Raw genomic sequence first — 27,732 nt, 5'->3', positions numbered from 1 at the left:
GCATCCCCTCACACACACCCCCCCCCCCCTCCGCTGGCCGCAGCCATCTTGGGAGCGGCACTTCCGCCCTCCCTTGGCCCGGCTTGAGGCCGCCATGTTGGGAGTGGCGGGAAGAGGCGGAGCGGCTTTTTGGGGCCCAGACCCCAACCTGAGGGGCCTAGAACAAGTAAATCTTCAAATCAAGGGGCTCGGGGAGCTCACACACCAAGGAAATAAGGTTGAGAGGGGAGCCAGACCCCAACAGAGGGGCCTCATGGGGTTTAAACCCCAAGTGAAAGGGCCGAGAGGGGCTTGGATGAGGGTCAGAGCTCAGAGGGTCCCGGGGGGACCCAAAACCCCTCTTGAGGTGGCAAAAGGCCGATCCCAGCCCTGGGGTCCCCAATGGATTGCAGTTGCTCGCTCTTCCAAAGAAACTGCCCACAAGCTAAAGCGCTTCGGTTTTTCCTAATAGTTTAATTAGACTTTAATGATTTATTGCTCATCTGCAAGGATTAATATTGCATTCATTAAAAATCATTCATATACAAAATAAACCTCTCCCTCACGGCCCGACGCTGCCACCGCCATCCCCGGGCTCCCCACCCCCACCCCCCCCCAACCCCGACATGGCTTATACAGAGATGGAGCCCTTACGCCGAGGTTCGACCCTAAGGAGGGTGGGAAAGGGGGGGGACCGCGACCCCCAAGTGCAGGGGACGGAGCGTAGGTCCCCCCCTGGGGAAGGGGGGACACCCTGGCTGCCTCCCCACAGGCGTCCATCCTGCCTTGAGTCCCCCCCTGGGGAAAGGGGGACACCCTCGGTGCCTCCCCCCAGGCATCCATCCCGCCTTGAGTGTCCCCCCACCCCGTGAAGTTTGGGGGATGGTGGAGGGGACGCTGCGAGGCAGGCGATCCCCAAAAATCTGTGGGGAGAGCGGGAGAGCCAGCGACAGCCCAGGAGGAGAGTGAGAAAGAGCGATAGACAAGGGAGAAGGAGGGGAAAACAGGGAGGGGGGGGAATCAAAGCCATGAGCATCCCTCCCACCTTCCTCCCGTCCCTAGGAAGGAGCTTTGCAACCCCCCCGGAGGAAGCGGCGGCACCCCCAGCCCTGCAAAGCCCCCGGGGAGGGACTAAAAAGGCATTCCCGGGATGCGGGGGGTTGGAGAAGAAGGAGCAGCCCCGGTGACGGGTACCACAGCATCTCCATTATCCCTGTACCGGGAGATGCAGGCAGCGGGGGTCCTCCTTCCCTCCCTGCTCCGGGCCTTGGCTGGGGGAAGAAAGAGGCAATTTGGGGAAGATAAAAAAAGCAAGGAGCTTCCCCCATCCCAGGACAAGCTGCAAGAGATGGAAAAAAAAAAGAGAAACACGTCACAGGGAAAGGGGGATGAACGAGGCGATGAGAGCGGCCGAAACGCACTGCGAGAGGGGCAGGGAAGAGCTGAGAGAGCCCCGGGGCAGCGATGGGGAGCTGGGGGCTTTGCGCAGGGGTCCGTGGTGCAGAGGGCCCAGGCTGGGGTAGGGGGGAAGGCTCATCTCTGCATCCATCTCAAAACAAGTGAAACACCCCCAAAAAAATGCCCCAGACACCCTTAAAACCACCCCGCGCTTCTCGGTGGGAGATGGGGCCGCTCGGACGCAGCCAGCGCCCAGACTCGACAGGCAGCCGCATCATCCCCCCCCTTTAAAACATCTCTTTAAGGATCAAAAAGGAAAAGAGGAAAAAAAAATAAAATAGACAAAAAAAAAATGTTTTAAAACTCAATTAAGGTGCAGTTTGGCTAAAAAAACCTAGGAGAGATGAGGATAATGCTGGGTAAGCGACCCCCGTCCGAATTCAGATTAGCACCCTGAAACAGTGAACTCTCCCCCCCGTACCCAGCCGGCCACCAAACCTGGGCCAGCGGCCACCAAGCCTGGGCCACCTCGGCGCAGGGACGTTGGCCGGGCTTGGGGACAGTCACCTATTCGCGAGGTGGCCAGCAGGCGCCACTCTGCTCCCAGGCAGCGCTAGGAGCGGTGATCTAGCAGCTAAAACTGGGCTCTTTAAGGCAATTTAGAAGTTGCAGATAATCCACACAAAGAAAGAAACGTAAGATAAGGTAGAACAGCATCTCCGTATCTGCAGGGATCCCGGCCGAGACTAACGCGGGCTGGAAAGGTTGGGGGGGGGGGGAAAAAATAAAATAAAATCAAAAAAAAAATCGCTGCAGGAACGAACTGCCCTTGGCACATCGGGAAAGGGACGCCCTCTCCGGGAGCCAGGGCTGGGAGCCACCAGCGGCTTCAGCCACATGAAAGCAAGAAGCGAATCCCAGCTTGTCTGCCAAGATCAGACAGAGATGTGATCACGTTAAAAGGGTGAAACCGAAGGTGGGGGGGAAAAGGGGGAGAGAAAAAAAAAAAAAAAGGGTGACCTTAAAATCACACTGATAAATGTAAAAACAGGTTGGTTGGTTGGTTTAAAAAAGAAAAAGGTAAACGAAAATAAAAACGATCTTTAAAAATAATCTCTCTAATGTTGCCTTGTGTGGTCTGGTCCTTCATGGGTATGGTCCGTCAGTATCTAGAAGAGAAGGGAGGGGACAGTGAGGCCGTGGGCGCTCGGGGACACGGCTCCTGGGAGCTGAGGCTGTCCCAGTGCAAGGAGATGCCCCCGCCAGCACCCACTGGGTGGGGAGACGGCAAATCCCTGCCCCGGCCAGCACTAACCTGTAGTAATTGGGTTTGAAAGGCCCGTTTTTGTTGAGTCCCAGGTATTTCGCCTGATCGTCCGTCAGTTCCGTCAGGTGGGCGTCAAACGAAGGCAGATGCAAGCTGGCGACGTACTCGTCTGGGAAGGGGGAGAGGAAAAAGGGGATCAGGGGTGCACGTCCCCCCCTACACTGCCGGGCAGATGATGTACGGACTCATCGTATGGCACAAAAACGGCGGGGGACCACCTCGCTGGGTCTGGCTGGGCAGCCCTTGCCATCGAGCACCCTGGGTTCACCGGCACGTAAGCCTACAGCAGAGCTGAGCAGGGCTGGATGTGCACCAAAAGGCACGAGGGTCGCAGGAAAAACCTCCGAACAGGAAGGCTGCAGGACAAGGGACGCCTGTCACGCAGCAGAACATCAAGGAAAATAAAATGAACTGAATAACCTGCATGTATTTTAAGGCTGCTGTCTCTGCTGGCTTCCCTCAACTCATTTTCTCTCTGGAAGTTTTTTCCAGCCCAGGTTTGGCTTTCTCCTGACATCCAAAACCGCTGGCCCACGGCAGCCCGGGGGATAAGTCAGTCCGGGTTCCCTTCACTCACCCATCTTCTTCGGCAGCAGGTACACGTCCTGTTTGTAACGGCCCTCGGGAGCGTTGTAAAGCTCTATCAGCGCCAGAGCCTGCAGAGATCACAGGGGACAGCCCGGGGACAGTCAGGGACGGCCACCAAAGCGGGCAGCGCTGGACACAAAGCTCTTGGCAGCGGAGATAAGGGTTTGGGGAGCCTGAGGCAGGGGGCGACCATCTCCAAAATGCCCTGAAGGAAAGGCTTCCACCTAAGGGTACATCCCTCTCTGGGTCTCCATAGTCCCACCGCCACTGGGGGAGGACCGGAGAGATGAGAGATGAGATGCCACCCAGCTCCTTTGCAGCTCAACGCCCCGGGGAAAAGCAGAACACGGACAGAGGAGAGGGGAGCAGCCCTAATTCTTTTAAACCGTACGGCTGCTGCGTCATGCAGAAACGAAGGGATTGCTCGTTTTAAGCTGGTGGCATCGCTCCAAAAACCACGGCCGCCCCTCCAGCAGAAATAAAACTGCACCTCCCTCAAGTGAGGGCCAGGGCCAACTCACAGCCCCGCTCCCCATCGGTTTGGACCGACAAGGGCGAGGATAAGGAAACTCCCCACCCTTAGCGTGGCTGTCCTCCCCCCTCACCACAGTCCCCAGCCATCAGTGTCGTCCCCCCCCCCCGCCGGTGTTTCCAGCCCAGTGGGTTTCTTCCATCGCTCGCAGACCAGGGGCCAACGCCGACTGCAGATCGCAGCGCGGAGCCAGATATAATCATCGTTTTCTTTGGGCCAGGCAGAGCCACGACAAACGGCGCAAGACACAAGCCGCGTCCACGCAGCTGAGCCAGAAATACTCGGGAGCATTTTAACCACCGACCTCCAGATGCCCAAAACTCACCCCAGCGTGGGTTTTTTTGGTGATGTAGAAATCAAGAGTCCAAAGACAAAGCAAAGCCACGCTTTGAGGTAAGCTTAAACCTGCGCTAGGGGAGCTCTCTGGTGGCTTATGGCACAGCAGGAGCTCTGCCACGAAGCCTGGCTCATCTAAAAGCTCTCTCCCAGCTGTAATCATCATTAACTGCATCCCAGCCAGGAGGTGGTGGCTATCGTATCTCTGGCACCGGTGCCATCCCAAGGACCCATCCAACTGCGTGTTTCCAGTTTCTTCCAAACCACCCCCACCCCGAGACTCATGCGATGCCCCAGAGCATCCTCCACCCCTCGCAGCCCTGCAGCGTACGGACCTGAGTGGTGGCCGTGATGGAGAGCACGAAGGTGGGAACCGTGGAGCAGCTCAGGTTGAGAAGACGGCCCTAGGAGACAGGAGGAGGAGTTTGCAGAGAGCTGAACTTGTCCCCAAAGCCAAACCGAATCGAGTCTCGAGAGAGGATTCACCTCTGCCCCCTCCCTGGCGCAGCGGGCAACCACAGCGCAGTGATGCGACGGCCACGCGCGTGACCAGAGCATTCACACTCTGCCTCAGTTCCCACCCCAACCCTTAGCTTAAAGGCAGGGAAATGTTGTGGTCCCTAGAAAGGACCAGTCCCTCCTGCCAGGAGAGCTCAACCAGGAAGAGGAGAAACCCAGCTGGTTTGCTGCACGGAAACCCTGCCAAAGCCAGCAGCAGCCGGCGTTTGGCTGATAGGGATGGCTCAGGGCTCAAAAGAACGGAGCCAGATGGCACCTCTGGGGCTGCATGTGGTATGTGATACCTCCCCCGCCTCAAGGGAAAAAAAAACCGAAAAATTAAAATCAAGAAACCCTTTCTTGAGCTCTGAACCTCCTCCTAGCACCCTTCCACCTGGTTATATCTCTGTTACAAACTCTGGCACGCAGTGATTTCCCGGTAGAGGCCCAAAGCAATGTTATGGCACGGTTCTCAGCCCACCTCGGCCAGCAGCACCACCCGCTTCCCGTCCGGCCAGATGACGTGGTCCACTTGGGAGCGCACCCGCTCCCAGGTCAGCTCCGGGGTCCGGAGGCTGGTCTGCAAGAGGAGGAGGAAGAGGATGGAGTCATCGCAGGGGGACAGTGGGGTGGACACAGCCGTCAAGGTCACAGGCAGACTCACCACATCGATCTCGGTGTTGGAGTGGCCCATGTTGCAGACGATGCAGCTGTTCTTCATCCGATCCAGGTGTTCTCTGGTCACAACGTTCTTGTTTCCTGCAGAGAAAGCACAGATGAAGCCAAGGCAGTGGAAATATAAACCCTCTGGTTTCTCCTTCCCTGCACTTGGCTCAGAGAAACTCAGCTTGGGGCAACATCACATGAACTTCCACCAGGATGAGAGCCCTCCTGGCCGTGACAACAGGTACACACACGGGATGAGCGCTGATCTTTGGTCCCATGAATAAACCAGGCTCTAGGAGACCCCAAAACATCTCTGGGAACACATGGCTGTGACGTCCCTCCTCCCAGGGGCTGAGGAGGACTGCGGCCAAACAGCAGACTGGGAGGGTAAAAGGAAAAGCTCTTGCCAGAGCGCAGCTACTGCTCTTGTAAAATTAGCAGCACACGGCAGCAAAGTGTCCTCTGTCCCCAGCTCCCCCAGAGCCCTCAAGACACCCGCTTGGGAATGACTGCTCCTTCTCAGCCTGCTCCAAGGCTCATCCATGACCTTCTCCGTCCCTACCTGTGCAGGTGATGACGACATCCACCTGACGGATTACTTCACTCAGCTTCACCACCCGAAATCCGTCCATGCTGGCAAAAAAGGGGGAGAGGGACCACGATGAGGAGGAGAAGCCTGGGCCCTCTCTGCCCCAGGCCAGGAGGGATCTCAGGGCTGTTTTGCTGCAGCAGCTCCGACCCGCTCGGGCAGCAGCCAGGCTATCCTTCCACACCCCCCGGGACGCCAGATGCAAGAGGAAAGGCTACGCAAAGGATGCAGCGTCAAACCTGCTCTCGCCAATGGCTGGAGGAGCCGGGGGACGTGTGGAGCATTCAGCCAGCCCTGCATGAACCCTCGAGCAGCCTTCCCAAGCCAGGTGGTGCAGGTGCCTACCGCCTGGTACCCCACGGCCCTCAAAGCTGCCCCAGCCCTTCCCCATCGCACCCCAACAAGATGTATAGTCTCCAAGGTGATCTACAGATCCTCCTGGCTCTGCTTCAGCCTCTCTCAGGGTTTAAAGGAAGCCAGAGAGCAGACAAAGAGATGCTCACCAGCAGCACGTAACGTCTTACCAAGCTTGGAGAGCACAGATGGGGTCGATCTCCGTGACGTAGACGATCGCTCCCAGGGCTTTCAGAGCGGCGCAGCATCCCTTGCCGACCTGCCGAGGCAAAGCGTCAGCGTGAAGCTGAACACGGGACATGCCAAGCACTACAATCCCTTCCCTAAAACAGCTCGAGCGTGTCCCAGGCTGAGATGCTCATCTCGGCCATCTGCCTGACACCAGGAGCAACTCATCGATGTACCTGGCGAGTGGCACTTCTGCCGCAAGCCCAGCTCCCCCTCCAAGGCCACCAGCCCTCCAGCACGGCCACCAGCTGGCAGGAGCTCCCCAAAAGCAACACACTCGCAGCCTGCACAGCCCCCAGCATCCCAGGAGCCCTTCCGAGCTCTCCTCCAAGAGGAGATTAAACCCAGTCTGGACAAGCATGCACTTCCCCCGCTTGCTTTTAAGCCAAAGGGGTTTTTTGGCATTCAGAGCTGTTCTGCACTCATCGGGGGACAGATCCTCCGTCCCACGCTCCCCGCATCAGCATAGGGGAGAGCAGAGCTCCTGGAACAGCATCTCTGACTCTACCCGTCTCCTCTCTACAAAATTAAACAGCCGTTCAGTTCTCCACGCTGCTCACCCACACTAACACCTGGATAATCTGCATGTACCCAGACTCGGCCCCGTTTTCTGACCAGCAGGATGCTGCCGGACAAGAAACATCTCCAGAGACACCCTCAACTTATCATCCAGCTCCAACCACAGGTCTACTGAAAACAGCCGGGCAGGGCGAACTGGGACTCCAACCCACATCCAAAGGGGAAACCAGTGAAGGTGGAGGGACTCCCTTGTTTTGAAGAAGTCCAGTAAAACTCAAGACGGGCCCTGGAGACTACAACTCCCAGCACAACTCATGGCCGGAGAATGAGACGCCACCCCGGAGCGCCTGGGCGAGAGCCAGCGTAGCCTCTTGGTCGAGCAGAGCTGGGCTCCACTGGTGTCTAAATAAATTAGTAAGCGTGTTCCTGCCGGGAAGAGCATTTGCAGCTACTGCCAGGCCCTTTGCAGCGCGGGAAGATAAACACCCACGCAGACAGCGCACAGATGGAGGGAAGGTGTCAGCTCTCGGCTCCGTACTCTTCCAGGGCAGAATCATTTACAAGTTCGTGATACGATTCCCCTCCGCCAGAACATTATCCACCAGCAAGACGCAGCCTGCCCCTCCGCCTCCTCTGTCACAGGCTTGGTGACAGCCGGGCTGGATGCTGAACTCGGTCCAGGGACAGCAGATGGAAGCACCCATGGGTAGTTATAATTCAGGCCAGCGTTCCCAGCAACTGTCGTATTTGCAGCCCAGCTAATCTGCAGGCAAACTGGGAAATCTGACGCTTGTTCTCCAGCCTCCCAGCAGGTTCTAGCAAGACTCCCCTGGTAATCGCTCACCAGGTTTGATCTACTCCTATATCAAGGGCACGTGGTCTTTGCCCAGGGAAGAAGCAGGATGCTTCTGAATTCTGAATTCCCCTTCCCCTGAATTCAATGCAGGGGAAGGATGGCTCGGGGGGAGGCTGACTCACAGCTCCACCGACGGCCGCTTAGGAAACTCACCTCCCCATAACCACAAACCACCACTTGCTTCCCTCCAAACATCACATCCGTGGTCCTCTTCAGGCTGGGGGACAGAGAGAGACCTGTGTTGGGATTAGTCAAGCGCACACCGCTGACGGCACAGGGCAGCGCTCCTCTGCGAGAGCCCCCAAAACCAGGTCCTGCAAACACACAGCAAGGGCAAAGCAGCGAAGAGCCAGATGTCTGCCCAGGAGGAGCCGGAGCCCAATCCACCGGTGTGAGAGTGACAGTGGGGATGGGGAGAAGGGTTTTACTCACCCGTCCAGGATGGACTCCCGGCAGCAATACAGGTTGTCGAATTTCTGTTTGGTGACGGAGTCGTTCACATTCATGGCTGGGACACACAGCTTCCCAGCCTTGGAGAGCTGGTACAGCCTGGAGGAGGACAGAGGCAGGTCAGAGCAGAGAGCAGCAACCCGATAAGAGACCTCCGGATCAGCCTTCCCAAACCTTCTACCTGTGCACGCCGGTCACACTCTCCTCCACAATCCCTCGGATCTTCTTGAATACGTTGGGGTATTTCTTATAAACCCAATGGGTCAGGTCCCCGCCGTCGTCTAGGATCTAGAGAACAGGCAAGGAAGAGCATGGAGCAGTCAAGCTTTCCACTGGGAATAGCACTCGCTGGGGACAGGACGGAGCTGGAGAGCATCTTCAGGCACTGATGGAGGGCTGTTTGGGCAGAGGCCTGGGGGCCAGGATGCCTGGGTTCCCCTAGTTGCCAGCAACTGAGGGCCTGCTCTGAAACGCAGGGGATTTCTTACCCCCTGCATGGAGCTGCTGGATCCTAACAGGCTTTTCTGCCCCTGCTATTGCTCTGCAGCCTGGAAACGTGACCACAGGCAGCGCTAACTAAACAGATTGAGATCAGAAGGACGCCACAACATTCATGCCCTGAAAGCAAACAGTCGAGAGGAAGGGCTGCGGGAGCTGTCATGGCCCACTGACACACGCTGTCGCATCGTTAGTGATCACGGACCAGGCATCAAGGCAGTGAGAGGCGTCATCTGCTTTCAGCAAGGGAAAGGTTCCCCGCAGACACCCCTCTCTCTTTGGGAGAAGTAAGATGGGATCTGTGTCGGTTGGGGCAGCTCCCACAGGGCTGACCCTGCGGGGAAAGAGGTCCCGTGGTTTCTCGACTTGTTGGCAGCTCTGGCAGGAGGTGCTCCCGTGCCACTGGGCTGTACCAACTCAGGACACTGTCCCTGCACCTCCCACAGCCCCCACGGCCGCCCCCAACCCAGCTCTAGCTGCCGTTCTCTGGGACCCCCACTTTAACGGGGGCTCAGAGGCCTTTACACCACCAGCAGGCGCCCAGGCAGCCCCAGCAGGCTCCCAGGAACAGCCCCAGGGAGGGAAGGGTGAGGAGCACCCAGTGACCACTCCACGGAGGAAGAGGAAGGGCTGGAAGAAGGCTCATTACCATGTTGGCCTGCCAGCCATCTACGTTAACACAGCGGTCAATGCACCACCAGAAGTCATCCTCCGACTCCCCCTTCCAGGCAAACACGGCAACACCTAAAAGAAGAGGAGCACCCTTGGCATCTGCTGAGTTTGGCAGAGCTCTCTCCTGCTTGGCCAAGGCAGGAAAGCCACGGGCAGGAGGGCCGGGGGGCCACGCAGAGATCAAACCACAGCCCACAACAGAATCACACCTATTTATCCCTCCCTAAAAGATATTTGGTCCAAACCATCCCTCCGACCAGCCGTCCGGGATGCAGCTGAAGAGCCAGGAGGGGCTGGAAGGGCTCAGCCGTACTCACCAGCTTCTGCCAAGGCAGCCGCCACTTCATTCTGGGTGGAATAGATGTTACAGGCAGACCAGCGGCACTGTGCTCCCAGCGCACACAGCGTCTCGATCAGCACCTGCGAAGAGAGCGGGGTGAGCGGCAGGCCCAGGGGAGCGGCGATGGGCACAAGCACGGCGCAGGGTCCCCAGCACAGCCTTGTGCAAGGGGGCAACAAGGAACCCATGAGAAATCAGCTCCAGCAAACATCGCCCCGGGGCAACACGGGCGGCAGAACCTCTCTAAGATGTTTCCAGAAAAGCGAAGGTGCCTCCTCCCACTGCCCGTGGCTGGGAAACTTAAGACTTTCTTCCTCAGGGAAAAAAAAATGGTCTCTCCTACCCCAGATGCCCCAAATAAGCAGCCGCTCACCGCAGTCTGTGCTGTAATGTGGGTACAGCCCACGATTTTAGCTCCAGCCAAAGGCTTCTCCCCTTGAGCTCGTTTCCTGAGTGAAATCAGAGCAGACATGTCTGCAAAAGGAAGAGAGAGGGGTTTTAATGAGGGCTTGGTCCAGAAAGGCCCCTCTCTGCCAGACCTGCTCTCCTTTCTGGGGTCTCCCAGGCTATGTCCAGCCCCATGGTTTTTGCCAGGGTGAAAAATCCTCATCCCTGGCCTGGAAGGTCTAAACACCAGTGTCATTTGGCCATGTAACAAGTAAGGTCTGGGACAGGCAATGCCCAAGGCAGGCAGCTAAGGACAGTCGCCAGCCCTGCAGCAGAACAGCATCAAGGAGAAGCACCTAAAGAGGATGAAAACGGTGCTGCCGCATCTCAGAAAAGCTGCTCTAAGTGTGCCTGGATCATCTTCCCCTTCTACAGCTTTGGCAGCATGGGTCTAAAAGGAGCCCCAAAGCAAAGTTACCCAATCACACCCCACTGGAAATGGTAACTCGGCTTCCCACAAGCCCCAGGGGAAGGGGTTGGGACTCTCAGTTTTCATGTCTCCGAAGGTGTTGCAAGATCCTTGCCCACTGAGGTTTCTCATCCCAAGCCACCAGAACATTAAACCCTGCAAGAGCTCGGCTGCTGTTAGAAAATGGATGCCACACGTCGTCAATGCTTGCTGTCGCGTCTAGCTCTTCCTCAAATAATCTGCTGATTTGGGAGGGGGGTAAGATGGTGTATTCAAGGCTGTAACAAGGGTTGTGGGGACTGCCATGGCTCCGCTCCTGGTCTCCGGGGAGCACAGCACCCGGCCACAAGCCCCGCGAACCCCAGGCTCCACTTTTACCTTGTTCAGCGATCTCGATCTCCCGGCGCCCGAACTCTGCCTGCTTGATGTTCTTCACACAGAAATTGCTGCTGCCTTTGGAGTTGATTTGCTGTTTCTCGCGGGGGGACACCTCGTCATCAGAGCTGTCGGTGTAGGAGGCAGCTAAAGCCAGGAGAGGAACCCATGTTACCCCAGGTCTCGGAGTCTGGGGACCTCCCACCCTCTGGGCAGGTTTCAGCTACGTTTTGCTTCCCAGCTTTCATGCACACAAACACTCGTGGCTCAAACTACAAATCTCCTAAGGAAAGCCAACATCCGGAAGGAAACTGGCACTCTTGTTCCCTAAAATAACCCAGAGATAACTGGGTTATTGGCTGGTAATCAATGCCTGAGCCTCAGGAACCCCCAGAATTATCCTCTCCACAGCCAAGTACAACACACAGCACGGAGCATCCTGAGATGTGGTGTGAGTAGTGTGTTCATAATGGTACCAACATTGGATTTGGGAGAGGACCACGCACGGACAAGGAGCTCGGCACCTACCGGAGCTGTAGCTATCGGTGGAAGACTGCGAGATGGAGCGGGACAGGGACCGACGGCCCGTCTTGGTTGGGAACTTGGTGAACTCCTGCATGTCATCTGCAAATTGGATTTGCTGAAAGTGCGGAGAAAGAGAAGCGCTAAATCAGCAGGTGCTCCTTAGGGCACATCATCTTCCCAGGTTATACGGGCCCGTGGCTCCCTTCAGTCCACTGTAACTACTGTAGTCGCAGAAATGAGCATCACCAAATGCGTCAAGGAACAGATTTGAGGCTACAGATGCCAAAAATTCAACCCCTTCCTCTGCCTGATCATCTGTCACCAGAAGGTTAAAGCACATCTTATGCCTAAAACCTGAAGATTATTTAAAAAAAAAAGCACCCAGTGAGGCTTGAAACATCCCCTTTAGCCCATCCCTGGCTCCCTGAGGCTCCTCCAAGAAAGTCAGACTCCTCGTACAACACAAATACGGTGCAGCCCTCCAGAAAAGCCCTGTGCAGGCAAGAGACCCTGCTCCGACCCCAACCGGTCCCGCCGGATTTCTGCCCTAAACGTGTGGCAGCCAGAAAGCTGGGGTGGTCCCAGCTGAAACCCGGATCCCTGCTGCTTCCGGGCTCTTCCCCAGGAGCAGAGCGTCCCGCAGGTTAAAAAACACGGCGCATCCTTCCAAAACCGACACTAAAAGCGGAGGGGAAAAAAAACTCGGCAAGAGAGAACGTTTCAACAAAACGCAGTTGACATTGCATTGGCTTTCAGGCTCCTCCGCGTTACAGATGTTTCCCTTGTAAGAGAAGCCCTAAAACAGCCACCCCTCCTTCTTCTCTCGGCCAGAGGCAACTCAAGGCTCCGGCACCTACCACCGGCTCATCAAATTCAAGTGCGTTGGGCCGAAAGGAGGGGAAAAAATAGCCCCAAACTGCTCAGCCGCTGCACTCATCCCCTGTGATTAGCCCGCAAAAAGCCTTATTGCTGCTTCTGCAAGAGAAAGATGACGGAGATGAAAGGGAATTAGGAAAAGCGGCAGTAAATCCAGCCTGATGCCCCCCTCCCCAGCACACTGCCACGCAGGAGACCCTGACAAAGAACCCCGGCGCAGCCTCTTCCCTCTGATCACGGCACTGCAGGATTTAATTTTGCCACTTAACAGGGATGAGATGTCATGGCAGGGAGTGGGATTAACAAAGCATCCCCACGGACCCAGGAGACCTCGAGAAGAGTCCTGAAGAAATCAAGACGATGGAGACAGACAGGCCTCAGTGGCCTCAAGGAGGGGTTTTCCTTGCCACAACCACCCCAAAAGCTCCCCCAAAGCTTTGATGCGGGAAATAGCCTTCAAGGGGAGAAGAATTAAACTATTTAGTTGAGATGATCCATTCCAGAAAGGAGGAATCTGCATAGTCTGGGATGTCTGCAGCACCAGGATGGCTATTTGGGCTGGGAAATGGAGCCGCGGTTCCTGGAGAAACCCAGCTGATGGGCCAAACGCAGCTCAGGAGGGGAAACAGGGACGTGAAACCCACCGTTCAGTCTAAGGGAGGACATGTGGGGTGATGTGGGGCGATGGAGGTGGCTCCGGCATCCCCTCCGGGAGCTAGCACCAGCTCAAGTCCATCCTCATACCCAGGCAGGCATCCCGGGCATTTCTGTGGGTTTTTAGCCAGCTCCTCCGTACTGGGTACGTTACAGCCTGGCATCTGCTTCCCAGACCAGACTTCCCAGCAGACGGCCTACAATTCTGACGCAAATTGCACAAATTTGCATTAGTGGAAGGAACAGGGAAGGGGGGGGGGTTTGGTTTTGCAACTGGTTTAGGGCGCAGAGGGAGGAACTGGAGGGCATCGTAACCTACAGCAGCGCTGGGAGAGCTGGGATGGAGAGATAAGAGGCGCGGGAGCACTTCTAGCAACATCAAATCAGGCAGGTAACGGCAGTGTCCTCGGGGCGCGGGGCCGGAGCTGGCAAGCCCAGCAGTTTCCCAACCAAGGAATGACATTGCTGGAATTTGTTCAAGGTCTGTTGCTCGGATCAATCTTCCCCGGACAGCCCGAGAAAGGTTTGTGCCACCTCCCTGCTGGCATATTGCTCAGGGGCATTTCCAGAGGCGGGGAGGGTTGCGGGGGAAAGGGATCAGTAATTTCAGAACAGCAAGGTTTCCACCCCTTCGCACCCATCTCTTCCTCTGGCAACTCATCGAACCAGGGGGTGTAAACACATCCCGTAAAACAGCTGCTGGCGTTAAAACAGCTTGAAGTGTTGGCCGAGGAATTTTCTCCACCTCGGGGAAAGGTTTCCAGGGAAGAGGTGAATGCAGGAGGGGAGGCAAAAAAAACCCCAGATAACCCAGGTTTTGCTGCTCCAGCCCAAGGTGTGGATGGGTGTCCGTCCTTGCTTCCAGCATCCAGAACGTGGGAACCCAGGGCAAGGCACTCCCCGGCAGTGAAACGCGCTGCCTCCATGGTCTCATGGAGGAAAGCTCATTTGGGATGCGATGGGAAGGAGAGGGTGGGGATGGAGAGCTGCGCTTCCCCAGCTCCACGCCATCCCCACGCCACCAGGACAACCGAGATCTACCGGACACCATCAGCCCCTCCGGGAGACCGGCCGCCGGTGTTGAACCAGCCCCAAGGCACAGTCCCACTTTTCAGGAGAAACAGCAGTTCTAGAAACGCAGGATTTGAATCCAAAGGGGGGTGGGGGGAAATCACTGCTAAAGAAACCAAGTGCTGAATTAACCACAGTAATCCCTGCCGTGGCTTTACCAGAGCTCATCTGAACTCCACAGCTTAGCAAAATCTGCCCTGTCTAAAATTATCATCAAACATTGCAAGCAGCTTCCGAATCCCATGAACTCTTCGCACATCAAACCCCCTCCGAGCCCGGCAAATTAACGCAGCGTCCGGCGACCAGCCGAGAGAAAGATGAGGGCGGACGGCGGGTGCCGCGGTCAAGGCAAAGCGACCGAGCCGACCCGCGACGTGCGTGACCATCGGCCGCGTTACCTTCCACGTGCCGGGCTCTCTAGCTGCATTAAGGCGACGGAGAAAATCTCGTAATCCCTCAGCTTGTCATGGGAATTTGAATGAACGGCATTCCCGGCCGAGGGCTGCGGATGAATCGGCTGCGGCGAGGTGGGACCGGGATGGGGACCGTCCGGCTGCGGAGAGCATGAGCGCAAAACACATCCCAAACTTCCTCCTTGCTGAAAGCGGCTTTTCCAACCGGGTGGAGCACAAGGGTTTAAGAGCAAGGAAAATATTTTTTCATCCCGGCAATTCATGTCCAAGGAGACAAAACAACACAGCACTGATTTCTCTGCGCGGAAACAGAGCCGGGGTGTTTTCCAGCATCACCTTACAGGAAGAGAAAAGGGCTGGGGTCCTGATGGAGCCCTGTGCCAGGAACGGCACAGCAGGGATTTTTTTGGGAGATGTCCTATAGGAAAACACCAGGATCCAACATCTCCTGCCAAGTTTTTCCACAAAGCAACGCCGAACGCAGCCTGCTCCCCGTCACACCTGCCAAGCCAGAAGTACGTTTGCTCCCCTTGCGAAACCTGGCGCGACCGTGCCCATTCCCACGGAGATCCCACACTCCCCAACAACGGCCATCGCTCCTTTCCAGCTCAAACCACCCCTCTGGATGCTGGGTCTGGCTGGGCAGGAGGTGAGGGAGGACTGGCCTTGCTGATACACCACTGCATCCCAAAAAATGGGTCAAAAGAGGGTCCCCTGAGCTCTCCCAAAGCAAACACCGACCACCTTGTTTGGCTGCACTGCCCGGTGCTTCCCGAAACCACCACAATCAGCTTCAACGAACCTCTCCTTACGTTAGAAGGTACCTGCCCGTACGTGGGCACATCGGCTGGGCAGTCCCCAACCCAGCAGCACACGTGCCCCCAGCTCATACAGCCTCGTTTGTTTAATTATTACAACATAGCAAGGGCAAACAGATGCCAGATCTGGACTGATACCATCTAAACGCACCGGCAGTTCGTGACTGCTGGGTGTGCCATCCTCGGTGGTTTATCTTGCATTTTTCCCCAGCAGTCAGGCTGGAGAGCAGCTTTTTGAGCTTACCGAGCAAGAGAAGTTCCCCCAGCCCCCGCCTCCGAGCTGCAGCGGACTTTGTAAATCCAGCTGGATTTCCCTCCGGCACAGATAAGCCAGGCACGTCCCTCTCACACAAGACGACCCCACTTTTTATTTTAAAACTCTTTGCATCCCCAGAAAGGCTGCGGAGATGAAGCTCGAGCTCCTCCGCCGTGCTACGCATCCGCGATTGCATCCTGCGCAGCCTCGGGGAACAGCGGCGGAGCAGGTTGAGGAAGGAGAAGGAGGAGGAGGAGGAGGAGGATTTGGAAAGCATCCACCAACCCACAGCCACCCCCGGGGCCGCACGCTGACCCCGTTCACCGAGGCACAGGCTCCACGGGGGAAAGGACACGTGCCGGGGAACGGCTCCAGGCTCCCATCTTCCCACCACCAGGTTTGCCTCAGCAACCTTTTTTTTTTTTTTTCCCAAATTATTATTTTCCATTAGAGACAACGGGAGTGACGGCACATCCACGGTGGTGTAAAAGAGAAGTGCCCTTACAGCCACCTCTGCCCCAGAGTAACTGGGCTGGGGGTACGGGGGTACGAGAGGAGGCTCTGCACATCGCCCAAGATGAGAAGGAAGCGGTGAACCACCCAAAACCCTCCAGCCTCCTAAATTTCCTCCACCACGTCTGTGGACGTGACAACGCAGCGCAGTCGCCCAGGGACAAACGGTAAAATCGCAGCAGAGCATGTTCTCGCAGCAACACAACCAGCCGGAAAGCAAAAAAACCTCTGTAACCCATTTCTGCCCTCCCAGGAGAAAGCCTGAAAGGATCCAGGGTCCTGGGACCTTTCCTTTGACTGCAGAAAGCCAGCAGCCGCAGAGACCAGGACTATTCAAGGCAGCCAATTCCCCTTATTTTATCTCTTCTCCCCAGTAAAAACTCTCCGGCAGAGGCAGGGAGGGCACTGCCAGTTGCCCATGCTGCTAAGGCAGCCCTGATGCGACCTGTCTTTTAAGTTCATCTTTTCTTTGTCGTTCCTGGAAAATTCAGCCAGACTGGAAATGCTTTACAGCTCAAATCAGCACTCATCCTCCTCACCGGCCCCGCTGGCACATCGGACGCGATCAGCAGCTTGGACCAGGGCTGGGTTTGACAGACCTGGAGATGGACACCTTCAAACGCCCAGGATTCGTTATCTGCAGAAGCACCGTTTCCTCCCGGGTAGCTGCGACTGGTTTTTCCACGAGGAGCTGGGTCCTGCCACACTGACAAGTTGTTTTAATCCACTTATTTGCAGAAGCGAGTCACCGTGTTCAATCGACGCAGCAGCCAGGGAGGGAAGAGGCACCCCCAGGGGCTGAGGTCTCTTCAGCCACGCATCAGTGGAAGGAAAAAAAAAAAAAATAAAATAAAATAACCAGCATGAGGCTTTTCTTCTCTTCTAGGTCAAAAAGAAGAGCCGAGCAGCAGGTTTACTTGTGCCACCTCCCCGGAGAGGGGCCAGCACTTTTCTGCGCCCTGCTCCAGCCACCCAGGTCCCAAAGGGGACCCCAGGCTTCCTGACCAGGGGGAAAGTGCCTTCCCCAAAGCCACCCACAGCCTCCTGCCATGTTTGGCCACCTTGGGATGAGGGGCTGAAGCCATCCCAAGCCCGCTGGCCACAGGTTCCCAGTTCCTCCACCCCTGTGCTGGCCCCAGGGCTGGCGACAGTCCCACCGCGGCCAGGGGAATTGGTGAGCGCGGCCGCGCCAGGGCGCTCGGTTTGTTTAGAGGACTTGGCTGCCGCTGTCCTCGGAGCCCCCCTGCCCTGCTTCCAGGCTGGGAGAGCAAGTCCCTGCTCCCGCAGGAAAGCGTCTGGACACAAGGCAGGGAACCTGTCACAGCCCCCAGCCCTCCGGGCACACAGGGGGAACAACGCTCCCGCTCCACTACCCAGCAGGACACAGGGATTTTGGGGGTGAAAAATCATTAAGGCAGACATGGATGTTTTATGGTGAGGTTACCCAGCCCTGGAGGGGCATTTCTGGACCAAAGCATCCCATAAAGACGGAAGGAAAGGAAAAATCAGGTACTCGGAGCAGAGGGATGGGGGCACTGGGATCAGTAAGGCTCTCCCCGACCGCGTACCATCCTCACCCCCAAACCAACAGCAAGGTGAGGTTTTTTGGGGGGGATTTGGCTACGTGATTCATAAACCACCCTGTTTTACCACCTCCAAGCTGCGGCCAAGGGAGCCGGCACGCACCTGGACGACAGGCAGCTGCACGAATTCACAGGAGGTTGCGGCCAAGCTCAGGGGACAGCCAGATTCCCCATTCAAACCAGCTCAGCAGCAAAAGATACCCCAGCCCAGCACACCAGCCGGGCGCAGGCCGGGGAGGGGGGCTGGGATTGCATTAGCAATGCCCCACCGTGCTGCAGGGATGCTGGAGGAGCCCATCGTCAGCCGGGTGCTCCGCAGGGCATCTCCTGATCCTCCACACCCGCTGGTGGAGCACCCAGGGCCCTGGGGAGAGCTAGAAGTGGCACAGCCCCGACTAGAGAAGTTACATGGAGGAGCAGGACCTGCTTCTGCTCCAGGTGTGGCCTTTGCAACAGGAGGACTTTCTCCTGATGGTTCCCCAAACCTTTAGAAGAAACCCTCAGAGTGCTTTGTTCGGACAACACAGCTGGGAAGAGCTGCCCGAGGGTGCTGCGTCGCTTTGGGGATGGAAGCGGGATCAGTGTGGAATCCAGCGCCACTTGGAGCTGTACCTGGAGCTCCCTCAGGGTTCACAGGGCAGGTTTTTTTTCCTCTCCGGAGAGGCAGAGACCTGCCTGGCAATCTCCCCGCCGCCTCCCCGAACAGGAACCGCAGCCAGATCTCTGCCTGGAAACCTTTACACCATTCCCAACAAGGAAATAAAGGGCACTGAGGACCTGGCAAAGTAAACCGGCCAAGCCCTGATGGGCCAAGCCCTCCATCCTTCCCTGGCAGAGAAGGGCTGGTTGGGTAAAGCATTGCGGGGGCAGGGGGGGGGAGTTTCCACGAGTACAAGAGGAGAATTGAGGACTTTCACACGAATCCCAAAGCTCGTCAGAGAAGAAGAAACACCAGGCAAGAAACGGGCCCATTCCAAAGATTAATAGGCTGTAAACCACCCGCAAGATTTCAGTCATCACGGGCATCACTGTAAAGGCTAGTTAAAGGAAAAATAAACAGAAGGCGGGATTAAATAAAATAAATGTGATTTTGAGTGCCCAGCTGTTAAATAGTAACCGGGAGTGACTGCCGCCTTACAAACACCTTGAGGTCAAAGGTGCGCTGCCTCCAGCAAGAGCAGAGGGAAAGCTCCCCACCAGCAGATAAGGCATCGAGTCCTTGGACTCCAGGAATGGAGGCAAAGGCTCGCTCCCGGCTTTGCCGCAGAGGGATATCTCCTTCACAGCAGGAACTGCAAAAGTCCCAGACTGGGATCTTTCAGGGCAGTGAACTCCCGCGGCGTTCCGCAGGTTAACGTTAGGAACCCAGCACGGCTACCGGGACGGGCAAACATCGTTTCTCTGCAGCGCAAAATGCCATGGGTTTAAAGACATCTCAGATTTTTCAACCTATGGATTCATCTGCGGCGCCCACGCAGCCGCGTGCCCGGGGCACAAAAAGTGTTTGGGCAACTGGATAACTGGTATTAATTGGGAGTTACCCGGCCGGGAGCACTGCGTGGACAGGACTGCGGGTTAAATCGTTTGCAGCGACAAACCGAGGACTAACGGCCTCAAACAGGCTGGCTGGCCGCTTCGGGGCTGCAAGTCCATGGAACTACACGTGTGCGCGTGTTAGAGCTGATAGGGAATCATCTTTAATTAGCATCGATTTTTAAATTAATTTGAAAACTCCTCTACAACCACAGCTGTGCAAGACCAAAGGAAGGCTTGGAAGTGCTGTCAGAGGGCTCGGGCAGCTCCACCACACGCATCTGAAGAGAGGGTTAGCCACCAAAAAAAAAAAATAATAACCAAACAAACAAATGGAAAACCCCAAACCTCTCCTCCGTGATACTTAAGCGGCCCGTATTTTGGGGAAGGAAACGGCCTACCTGGCAGCCCCCCTGCCTCCTTTTCTCCCCCAGAACCAGCTTGCGGAATCCCAGCATTTCAAGAGCTCTTTTGGTCTTTCAAGAGACCAACGCGGCGAACGCCAGGCAGGCGAGGCTCCAGCTACTCTCAGCTGCACTTCGAAGACCCTCCATCCCTGCGCCACGGCTCTAAGGGAGAATGTCCGGCAGCATCAGCGTGGAAAGGGGAGCAACCTGTTTGCAACACGTGCCAGAGAGTCAGGAAATACAGCTGTGCAATCGGAAAATTGGAAATACATCCTCCCCCTGCCCTGCCTGATCCCCAAAAGCCCCTCGCAGTGCATCACCTAGAGCTGCCCATTTCTCACTTACCAAAATACTCTTATTTTTCAGCCCTTCAAAAGACTTTGATTTTGATGCCTCTGGTTAGAAGCAAGGCAGGAGAGAAGCCCCAGGCTTCAGCTTAGGCTGTTCACCGCTCAGGACCCAGAGGAATCACTACCAGGATGGACAAATATCACGCTCCCGGACACCGACTCCTCGTGTCGGAGCAAAGCCAACCCCTTTCTGCAAACAAATTGAGCCCCTTTCTCTTAAGTGGGGCAAAAGGGATAAGAAGTGACATCCTTGGGATGGCGAGCTTGGAGAATATTTGGAGATGGGGCCAGTTAACGCGGGGAGATGCAGGCTGCGCTGCCTGCAAGAGGCTGACGGCTCCAAGGTCAACAGGGATCGGCCAGATGTTCTCGCTCCAAAAAAACATGCCCAGGTTGGATGCGAGCCTCTCCCCACGGTGCAAGAATGTACGAGCTTCGGGGCTCCCTGCAGGGAGGCGAAAGGAGGAGACAGAAAACAGTAGACGCAGGTTGAATCTCGCACCCCAGGCCAGCTGGAAGGAGGAAACCAAAACATGAATTTCGGCAAGGCAAAGCCCTGAGGAACCTCCGTTCCAGGCTGCCTACCTTCTCCCTCCCTCCATAGAAGCCTGGAAGGAGCTATTCCCTACGCCCACACCTTGTAGATAAACCAGGCTCCCGCAGCCCCCACCCAAATCACGGCTCCTGAATTAAGGCGGCTCCTCCGTCGGGCACCAACGGGTCCTGCCAGCCAGCTCCGGGTCCGCGGGAGGCAGCCAAGGGGAAACTGTACCCATGAAGCCACCTCCGAGGACGGCGGGAGCCTCACCCGAATTACAATGCAGGCTGTTTGACGAGCTGGAACATCATGTCCTCGGCCACCTAAGTTCTTTGGCTGTCACCAACCTGAAGTAAACAGAATTCTGCAGCAGCAATAAGCTCGTTACCAAGGCCACCGTATTGATCCCGAAGTGTAATTAAAATTCACAGTTCCAGCAGCCCAATGCAACAGGGCAACCGGGGCAGCCTCCGAAAGGCATGAATAGCTCCAGCTTCCGCATCCCGCTTTCTCGGAGGCAGGGAGCCCACGGGGCAAGATCGGCTGCTCAAAATACAGCCCCAAGTGGCAAAGCTTTCTCTTTGGACCGTCGACCAAGACGCCCCAGAGCACCCGTTCCCCATGTCGTGCCCTGCCGAGGATTAACCACACCGAGGAATGGTTAAACCACGAGAGGTGATGCTTAGCCCAAGGCGACAAGGGTACGGTGCAGACCAGGTTTGGGCACTGCTGAGGGTGGCCAAGTCCCCGTGGCCTTGACAAGGGGCTCCAGCGTACCCTGCTGAGATGGTAACAAGATGCACCTCCTTGGTGGGACTCCCTGACCTTCCTACAGCAGCCCCCAGCCCCCCATTGATCCAACCCAGGGTCCCATTGAGAAAGAGCGGGGTCCCGCTCGACAGAAGTGTTAGCACAAGGTCCTTTGCGCCGGCAGCAGGCCCCGGGGACAGTCACCTCAAGTGTCACCACCATCTGCTCAGTGAAGGTGAGTCAGAGTCCCCAGATAAGCAGCCCTGATCAAAGGGCTCAGCAGGAAACGCAACAAGCCCTCTGCAAACGCGGACGTCGCCCGCAGGAAGCTCCTGATGATAAAAGACGCGGCCAGGCACAAGCAAATCTCTTCAGCCGAGTGCTGCTCCGAGCGGGAGAGTCCCACACCTTCCCCTGCTCACGCACCTGGGATGAAGCGCTCACCAGCTCCTCGGAGGAACGATGAGGACACAATCCTCACCGGCAAAGCCCCGCATCCAGGCAGTTGGTTATCCAAAAGGATCAACTCCAACCTGGCCTTGAAGAGTGTAGTTTCCAGAGCAAAAAAAAAAAATCCCAGCCTCAACCTCTAGCAAGGTGCAGAGGAACAGGCTCCAACATTTGCACGGGCTGGAAAACACGGTGAAAACTGTTCAGGTCCCAAAGAAAGTATTGTGATAGGCTGGTCCTTAGCAGAAGATAATCTCGCATTTTGGGAAAGGCTTAAAGAAAACACGGCGCTTCTGCTGCCAGCAGACTTCCCGCACTCCGGAGCTGGTTGCCCACGTGGGAAGGAGCCTCCCACCAGCACAGCGGGACTCGCAGGAGAAGCAGCGCTGCTCAGATGGGTGGTCCCCACACCCACACTGTCAAAAGATGACAAGAGATGCTTCCAAAGACTGCGGAGAACGAACACCCAGCTCCTTTCCTATCTCCAAAGGCCAGCCATCAGAGTGGAAACCCAGCCTACCTCATGGGACTGCAGGAGAACGGAGAAGCAAGAGCCCCGCGCCCTGGCACATCGTTTTGAAGATGGCTTGTGTCTGTCAGACCTCAAAAAATCTCCCTTCTTCCCAGCTTTCCCGTTCAATAACTTAATGAAGCATCTTCTGACGTTGCAGTAGTGCTGGGTCACAAGGACAGGCCTCCCTTCTGGATAGTAAGAAGCTCCAAAAAGCCAAAGTGAGGAGGAGGACCAAAGAGCACCTTATTACAGAAATAATTACGATCCTGTCATTTAATATAGCACCGCCAGTGACCTGCCTGCTCCCAGCCCTCAGTAAATCATCTCCATTCAAAACAGCCTCGTGGTTTGCTCTCACCGTGGGTCAGGGTATGGCCAGCTCAGCCTGTGACCATCTAACCACAGCAACGTCTTCACTTCCCAGGGTTTTTCCACACTCCAAGGAAGGCCAGACCCATCCCAGCTGGTCCACACAGAGCAGGATGAGCCTTTCAACTCATCCCAGCCCAGGCATCTCGTTAGGAGAAGGAAAAACTGCAGGGAGAGGAGTGCGAGAAAGCAAAAGATCAGCGGATTTGGGGAAGGAAGCAAAGACAGTCAAGTGCACGCCGTCTGGCTAAACAATCAGGAGAGGAGATGGTGGCCGCTGCCCTGGACAAGCGGACAAAGGCAGTGGATTTATGAGCAGCCAGTCAAAGGGATGAAATTAAAGAAAGAGGAAAAACGGGCGGCTCCAGGCGCTCTGTCAGTACAAACAAGGACAGTCTCGTCCCCCTGACAAGACTGAAGGGCAAGGTGGTTTATTAGCACCCGGCCTGGCAGAGCTGCAGGGACCTGAGGTGACTCGGGACTGAGAAAAATGGGGCAGAAAACCCGGCTCTGGGAAGGGGCTGTGCGCAGGGCAGGGAAACAGCAGACTGCAGCAAGGTCAGACACCGCTCAGGCAGGGGGAGAGCGGCTCCGCAGGCAACAGCAAAAAAGCAGCAGGAGAAACGATGCTCCAGAGAAAGCGTCCAGCCCTCCCTAGGGAAGGGCAGCTCCCCATGGACTCCGTCCCCCTCTCCCCAGCCTCCCCCAGCTCCCATCTCCTGCCACCCCCGTGCCAGGGCTCGGGATCGCTCTCCCTGCAAAGCGGCAGCGCTGGGCATTAGCATTCCCCGCCGCACAGCCTCAGCGGGATTCCTCCGGCGCCGGCATCCGCAGGGGCACAGCACCAACCCAAACACACGGGCCGCGGGCTCGCCGGCTTCTTAGGGCACGGGGAGGGGGGCTGCGCAGCTCACCTCCCCGAAAGCACATCGGAGGCTTTAACCCACTTCACGCTCCAGGCGTGCTGCATGAGTAAGCAGATCTGGCTGCGGGGCGTCCGTCTGTCTGCCTGCCGGCACCTAGGCGTGAAGAAGCCCCCCCAGGACGGCAACCTCCACGCGACACGGACGCAACAGGGAAGTGACAGACAGGGACAGCACTTGCCAAGCCCCGCTCCGTCTCATCACCCATCCCTAAGCACGGCGATGTGTCCTGCCCGCTCGAGGGCACCCACGGCTCAGCTCGGCCGGGAGTTTAAGGCTCCGCCGACTGACTGACGTGGATTTGGAAAGCAACTGCTGTCAAGGGCACCTACGGTCTCCCGGGAGGCAGAAGAGCAGATGCCCGGATGCCACGGTGATGGCACACAGGGATCTGGAAGAGCACAACCTGCCCTTGAGCTCTCCCTTCAGCCCCATGCTCATATTCACTTCACCACAAGCCTCAGCGTCTCCAACCCGCCCCCGGCAACATCAAGGCACCCACTGGAGAAAGTAGAAAGCTCAGCACCGTTCACCTCTGCCTTCAAACCACTCCCCGCCAAAGAACCGCTTTGCTCTGGCCAAAGCTGGTGTTATTTTGCTGACAGCCCCATTTCCCACAAACTGCAGCAAAAAAGGAACTTCGGCAGAGCCAGGCAACCCCAGCTCTTGGGGGGAAACCACCCCATTTCTGCAGAAAGGCTACAGCTCCGCTCACCTCGAGTGTGACGGCTCCTACTTAAATCCAGACTTGATCATATTTCATCTCTTAGTCTCTTACCTCCCGCTGTTTCACTTTTTCACCTTAAACAAGTCACTGACAAGAGAGGAAACAAAAGACGTCAGCGATCCCCCAGGCTGGCTGCGCAGCTCGGGTGCCCCCGACGCAGCCTGCCAACGGCAAGGACGACGCTGACTTCTTCTCACCACCCGTGGGGCCGACGTGCCTCCAGTGATGCTCCCCCAGCTCCAAACTGGCCACGGGACGCCAGCAGGCTCACGCCGGCTCTTCCGCTGCACACTGGCACCTTCCCCGAGCGCCAGCACAAGTTAAGGCTCCTCTTTGAAAAGCTATTCAGTGGCAGGTCACACGGAGGAGAGGGAGCCTGCACTAAAGCTTGGCCACATTCCCACCCTCCCCATCTCCAAACGCCTTACGTAAACGGCATCGGCAAAGTTCAAGGAGCCTAAAAACCCAGGGAGGGAGCTGCTTCAGCAGCACGCCACGATTTCTCCCGACCTCAATGCTGGTAAATCATCTCTCCCAACCATCATCTTCGCTGGCCTCTGACCACGCTGAGAGCTCTGGGGGCAGCGAGCGCAAAAGTCACTTCGACTTGCGTTGAAACAAAAAGGCGTTTTAATGGTTTAATTGCGATCCTGCTTCGAAGGCATCTGAGCTGGGGCCACTCCACATCTTATCTCAGGAGTGCAATTCTCCCTTCCTCGTCCTTTTATCCTTCTGCCAACGCCTCCGCTATTACCGAGCGCCATTCGCGGTAACTAGCCAGGCAAGGAAAACAGTGGCCCGAAGCATTTTGTTCCTTGACCTCAGCCACATCGCACGCTCCCCAAGATCTCGCTGGCTGCTGATGTTATCAGCCTCAAATGTCGTGTGTCGCTCTGGGCACCCTTAATATCATCACCCAGCCAGGAAAGGCTGCAGCAACCGCCGAGTCTGACGGCGGCTCCTCATGCTGTGCGTACAGCAGCGAATTCAAGGTGATACAACATCCCACCCCCCCCCGAGACATGAGAAAACTTTGCCTCCGAGGATGCTGGATCGATTCCCCCCTACACATACATCGCGTTTCTTTTTATGACGCATATTTTGCCCCCATAGGATATTTCAGGATTAGTAGTTTGCTCCCCCCTCTCTCAGATCAGCCGGCCGCAGCCTCGCACTGTTAACTCCCCGGCTTTCTGGAAGACGACGGTAACGGAAAGGTAAAAACAATCCCTGAGTCTGAGCTGTGGTGAGCCACCGCTGGAAGAGGCAGTTCCCAGCTCCGCATTCCTCCGCTCCTTCCTCCAGGCTATGTCCACAGCCCGGATAAACAGGGTCGGGGTGCAGGGAGACGCTCCAGACCCCTGCTCCCCAAAGGCAGCCGTGAGCCTGGGTGAGGAGAGACGCCTGGAACGCAGCCGATGGACAGCAGCCCCTCCAGGAGGGTCGAACACTGCCCTAATCCCACCACCAAACGGAGGAGGCAAAAAAGGAGGAGAACGTTCCCATTTACTGCGACTGCTCTGCCTTTGCTTCCAGCGCGGAGGCAGGCAGCTGCAGCCCCGGGGGGAACACCACGTTCAGCACAGCGGGGACCTCCGGCCGCGGCTGCGCGAATCCGTGCAGCGCTGGGAGCACAAATCCTGCCTCACTGGTAGGACCAGGACTTCAGTGGCACGTTACCAAGCCCAGCAGATCCGCACCAAGCCAGGAGTGCAGGTCTCCATGCGCTCACCCATCTAAAAGCCGGTTACCCATGTTAGTGGAGGTCCTGTACCCTGCCAGGGCGGCATGGCCAGTGCTCGCCCACCCGCGGTGCCACCCGTACGCCCCGTAAGGGCGTACAAGCACCCACGAGCACGACGGATGGTGGGGAGCAGCACCGGGAGATCTCAGGAGCTCCTGCGAGAAGGCCTTCAAGAACGAGAGGGTAAAGAGGTGACTCGGGAGAGCTCGGCACCGGGGGCTGCTTGGCAGCCTCTTCCCCAAGCCCAAAGGTGCTCCCACTCGCACCTCCAACACCCCCCCACCCCCCCCCCGCCCCAAAAATTCCAAATTTCCTCCTGCCGCCCTTCAGAGTGACCTACAGCAGGATCTCCAAGTGACTGCTGCCAGTTCATCTTATTTAATGGGCCCCCCTCCTCCCGTCCCCACCACTGTCACCTCCACGCACGCAGCACCCACAAGTGCTCCCATCACACAGGGTCCCCAGACCCGCTCCCCCGACCTTACCTGTCCCCTTGCCCGGGGTCACCCTGTCCCCCAGGCACCCCTGTGCCACAGCCAAGCCCCCCACTCCGCTCCCCACCTTCCCCCCCCCCAGAGCTGGACCAGGCCTGGCCCCCACCCCCCTGAACCGGGCCACATCCCCCCCCTATCGGTACCAGCCCCCCACCAGCACCCCTTCACCCCCAGCGAGGCCTCAGTACAGACCCCTCTCTCCCCGGTACCCAACCCCTCCCCATTCCATCCCAAAATGGGCCAGTATCCCTCATCCGACACCCCCACCCCCGACTCGGCACCAACCCCCCCCCCCCCCCCGCCGTACCAACAGCCCCCCCTCACCGGTACCAGCTCCCTCCCCCCGCCGGTACCAGCATCCCGCCTCCTCCCCGTCCTCGCCGGTATCAGGCTCCCCCCTCACCGGTACCGACGTCCCCCTCCTCCGCTGAATGGGGACAGGCCCCCCCCTTCCCAGTCACCCGCCAAACTGGCCCAGTTCCCGCTCTCCCAGCGCCCCCACACCCGTGCGGGTGCTCCTCCCGAAGCCGGGCCTTTCCGCCCCCACCCCCGCCGAACAGGGGGCTGCTCCCCCCGAACCGGGCCGGCCCCCGCCGGTACCGCTACCTTCTTGGGGGCCTTTGTGACGGTGGCCATGAAGGAATACTTCTCGGCGTCCTCCACCTCCTTGGCCTGCTTCACCTCCTCACCGCCGGCGGGCTCCGGCACCGACATCCTGAAGAGAAGGTGGCGGGGCGGGCCGCCAGCGGTACCGGGCGGGGGGCGGGCAGGCGGGAGCGCCCCCGGTTGGGCTCGGTTTAGGCCGGTTGGGCTCGGCTGGGCCCAGCCGGTGCCGCGGCGGAGACTCCGGTGCCGCCGGCGGGCAGCGCGCTGCGGATGGGACTGCGGCCGCCGCGCTCGGCGCCAGGGGCGGCCCTGCCCGTGACGTCAGCGCGTACTGACGTCAGCGCGCACCCGCCGGGCAAGTGAGGCTGGGCGGTGGCGCCGGGAGGAACGGGGGGGCGATGGGGCGGCGCCCCCTGGCGGCGGAGAGCGGGGGCGGAGTCGGGGGCGAGGGGGCGGAGCCATGGCGGGGGGCGTCTGGAGGAGGGGGCGGGGTCTTTGGGGCGGGGTCTTTAGGGGGCGTGGTCAATGCTGAGGGGGCGGAGCCGGGGGCGGGTCAA

The 27,732-nt window shown here is 57.5% G+C and overlaps 1 protein-coding gene across 10 annotated transcripts; it reads right to left on the bottom strand.

The window, feature by feature from the left end:
• Window positions 1-433: 433 nt before the first annotated feature.
• AHCYL1 (adenosylhomocysteinase like 1) lies at window positions 434-27,485 on the bottom strand. Of its 10 annotated transcripts, none has more exons than XM_074564117.1 (18): window positions 27,176-27,296; window positions 19,705-19,917; window positions 11,590-11,701; window positions 11,065-11,208; window positions 10,204-10,304; window positions 9,808-9,910; window positions 9,468-9,562; window positions 8,502-8,608; window positions 8,303-8,419; window positions 8,024-8,087; window positions 6,438-6,526; window positions 5,887-5,957; window positions 5,323-5,417; window positions 5,140-5,238; window positions 4,496-4,564; window positions 3,282-3,360; window positions 2,693-2,813; window positions 434-2,546 (listed from the first exon to the last, which is right to left on the bottom strand). In XM_074564117.1, exons 2-18 carry the CDS (start codon window positions 19,759-19,761, stop codon window positions 2,540-2,542), a joined length of 1,530 nt encoding a protein of 509 aa, XP_074420218.1. In that variant the 5' UTR covers window positions 19,762-19,917; window positions 27,176-27,296; the 3' UTR covers window positions 434-2,539. The 10 variants fall into 10 exon arrangements, 9 of the variants coding, with proteins under 9 accessions (XP_074420218.1, XP_074420223.1, XP_074420217.1 ...); XM_074564122.1 differs by lacking the exons at window positions 19,705-19,917; window positions 27,176-27,296 and adding exons at window positions 22,671-22,846; window positions 24,383-24,492; XM_074564116.1 differs by lacking the exon at window positions 27,176-27,296 and adding an exon at window positions 20,056-22,636.
• Window positions 27,486-27,732: the final 247 nt, after the last annotated feature.

This window comes from Larus michahellis, chromosome 21 (assembly GCF_964199755.1).
Source record: "Larus michahellis chromosome 21, bLarMic1.1, whole genome shotgun sequence".
NCBI lineage: Eukaryota > Metazoa > Chordata > Aves > Charadriiformes > Laridae > Larus > Larus michahellis.
The sequence above is the reverse complement of the archived record's forward strand: the minus strand, read 5'-3'. Positions and strand labels throughout refer to the sequence as shown.

Coding starts and splice junctions, on each gene's coding strand:
- AHCYL1 (XM_074564115.1), bottom strand. CDS start 27,283: ATGTCGGTGCCGGAGCCCGCCGGCGGTGAGGAGGTGAAGCAGGCCAAG. Junction 8,420..8,501: donor AGTGTGACCGGCGTGCACAG/GTAGAAGGTTTG, acceptor GTCCTCCTCCAG/GCTGTACCAGCTCTCCAAGG. Junction 2,814..3,281: donor CCTGCTGCCGAAGAAGATGG/GTGAGTGAAGGG, acceptor CCCCCTTCCCAG/ACGAGTACGTCGCCAGCTTG.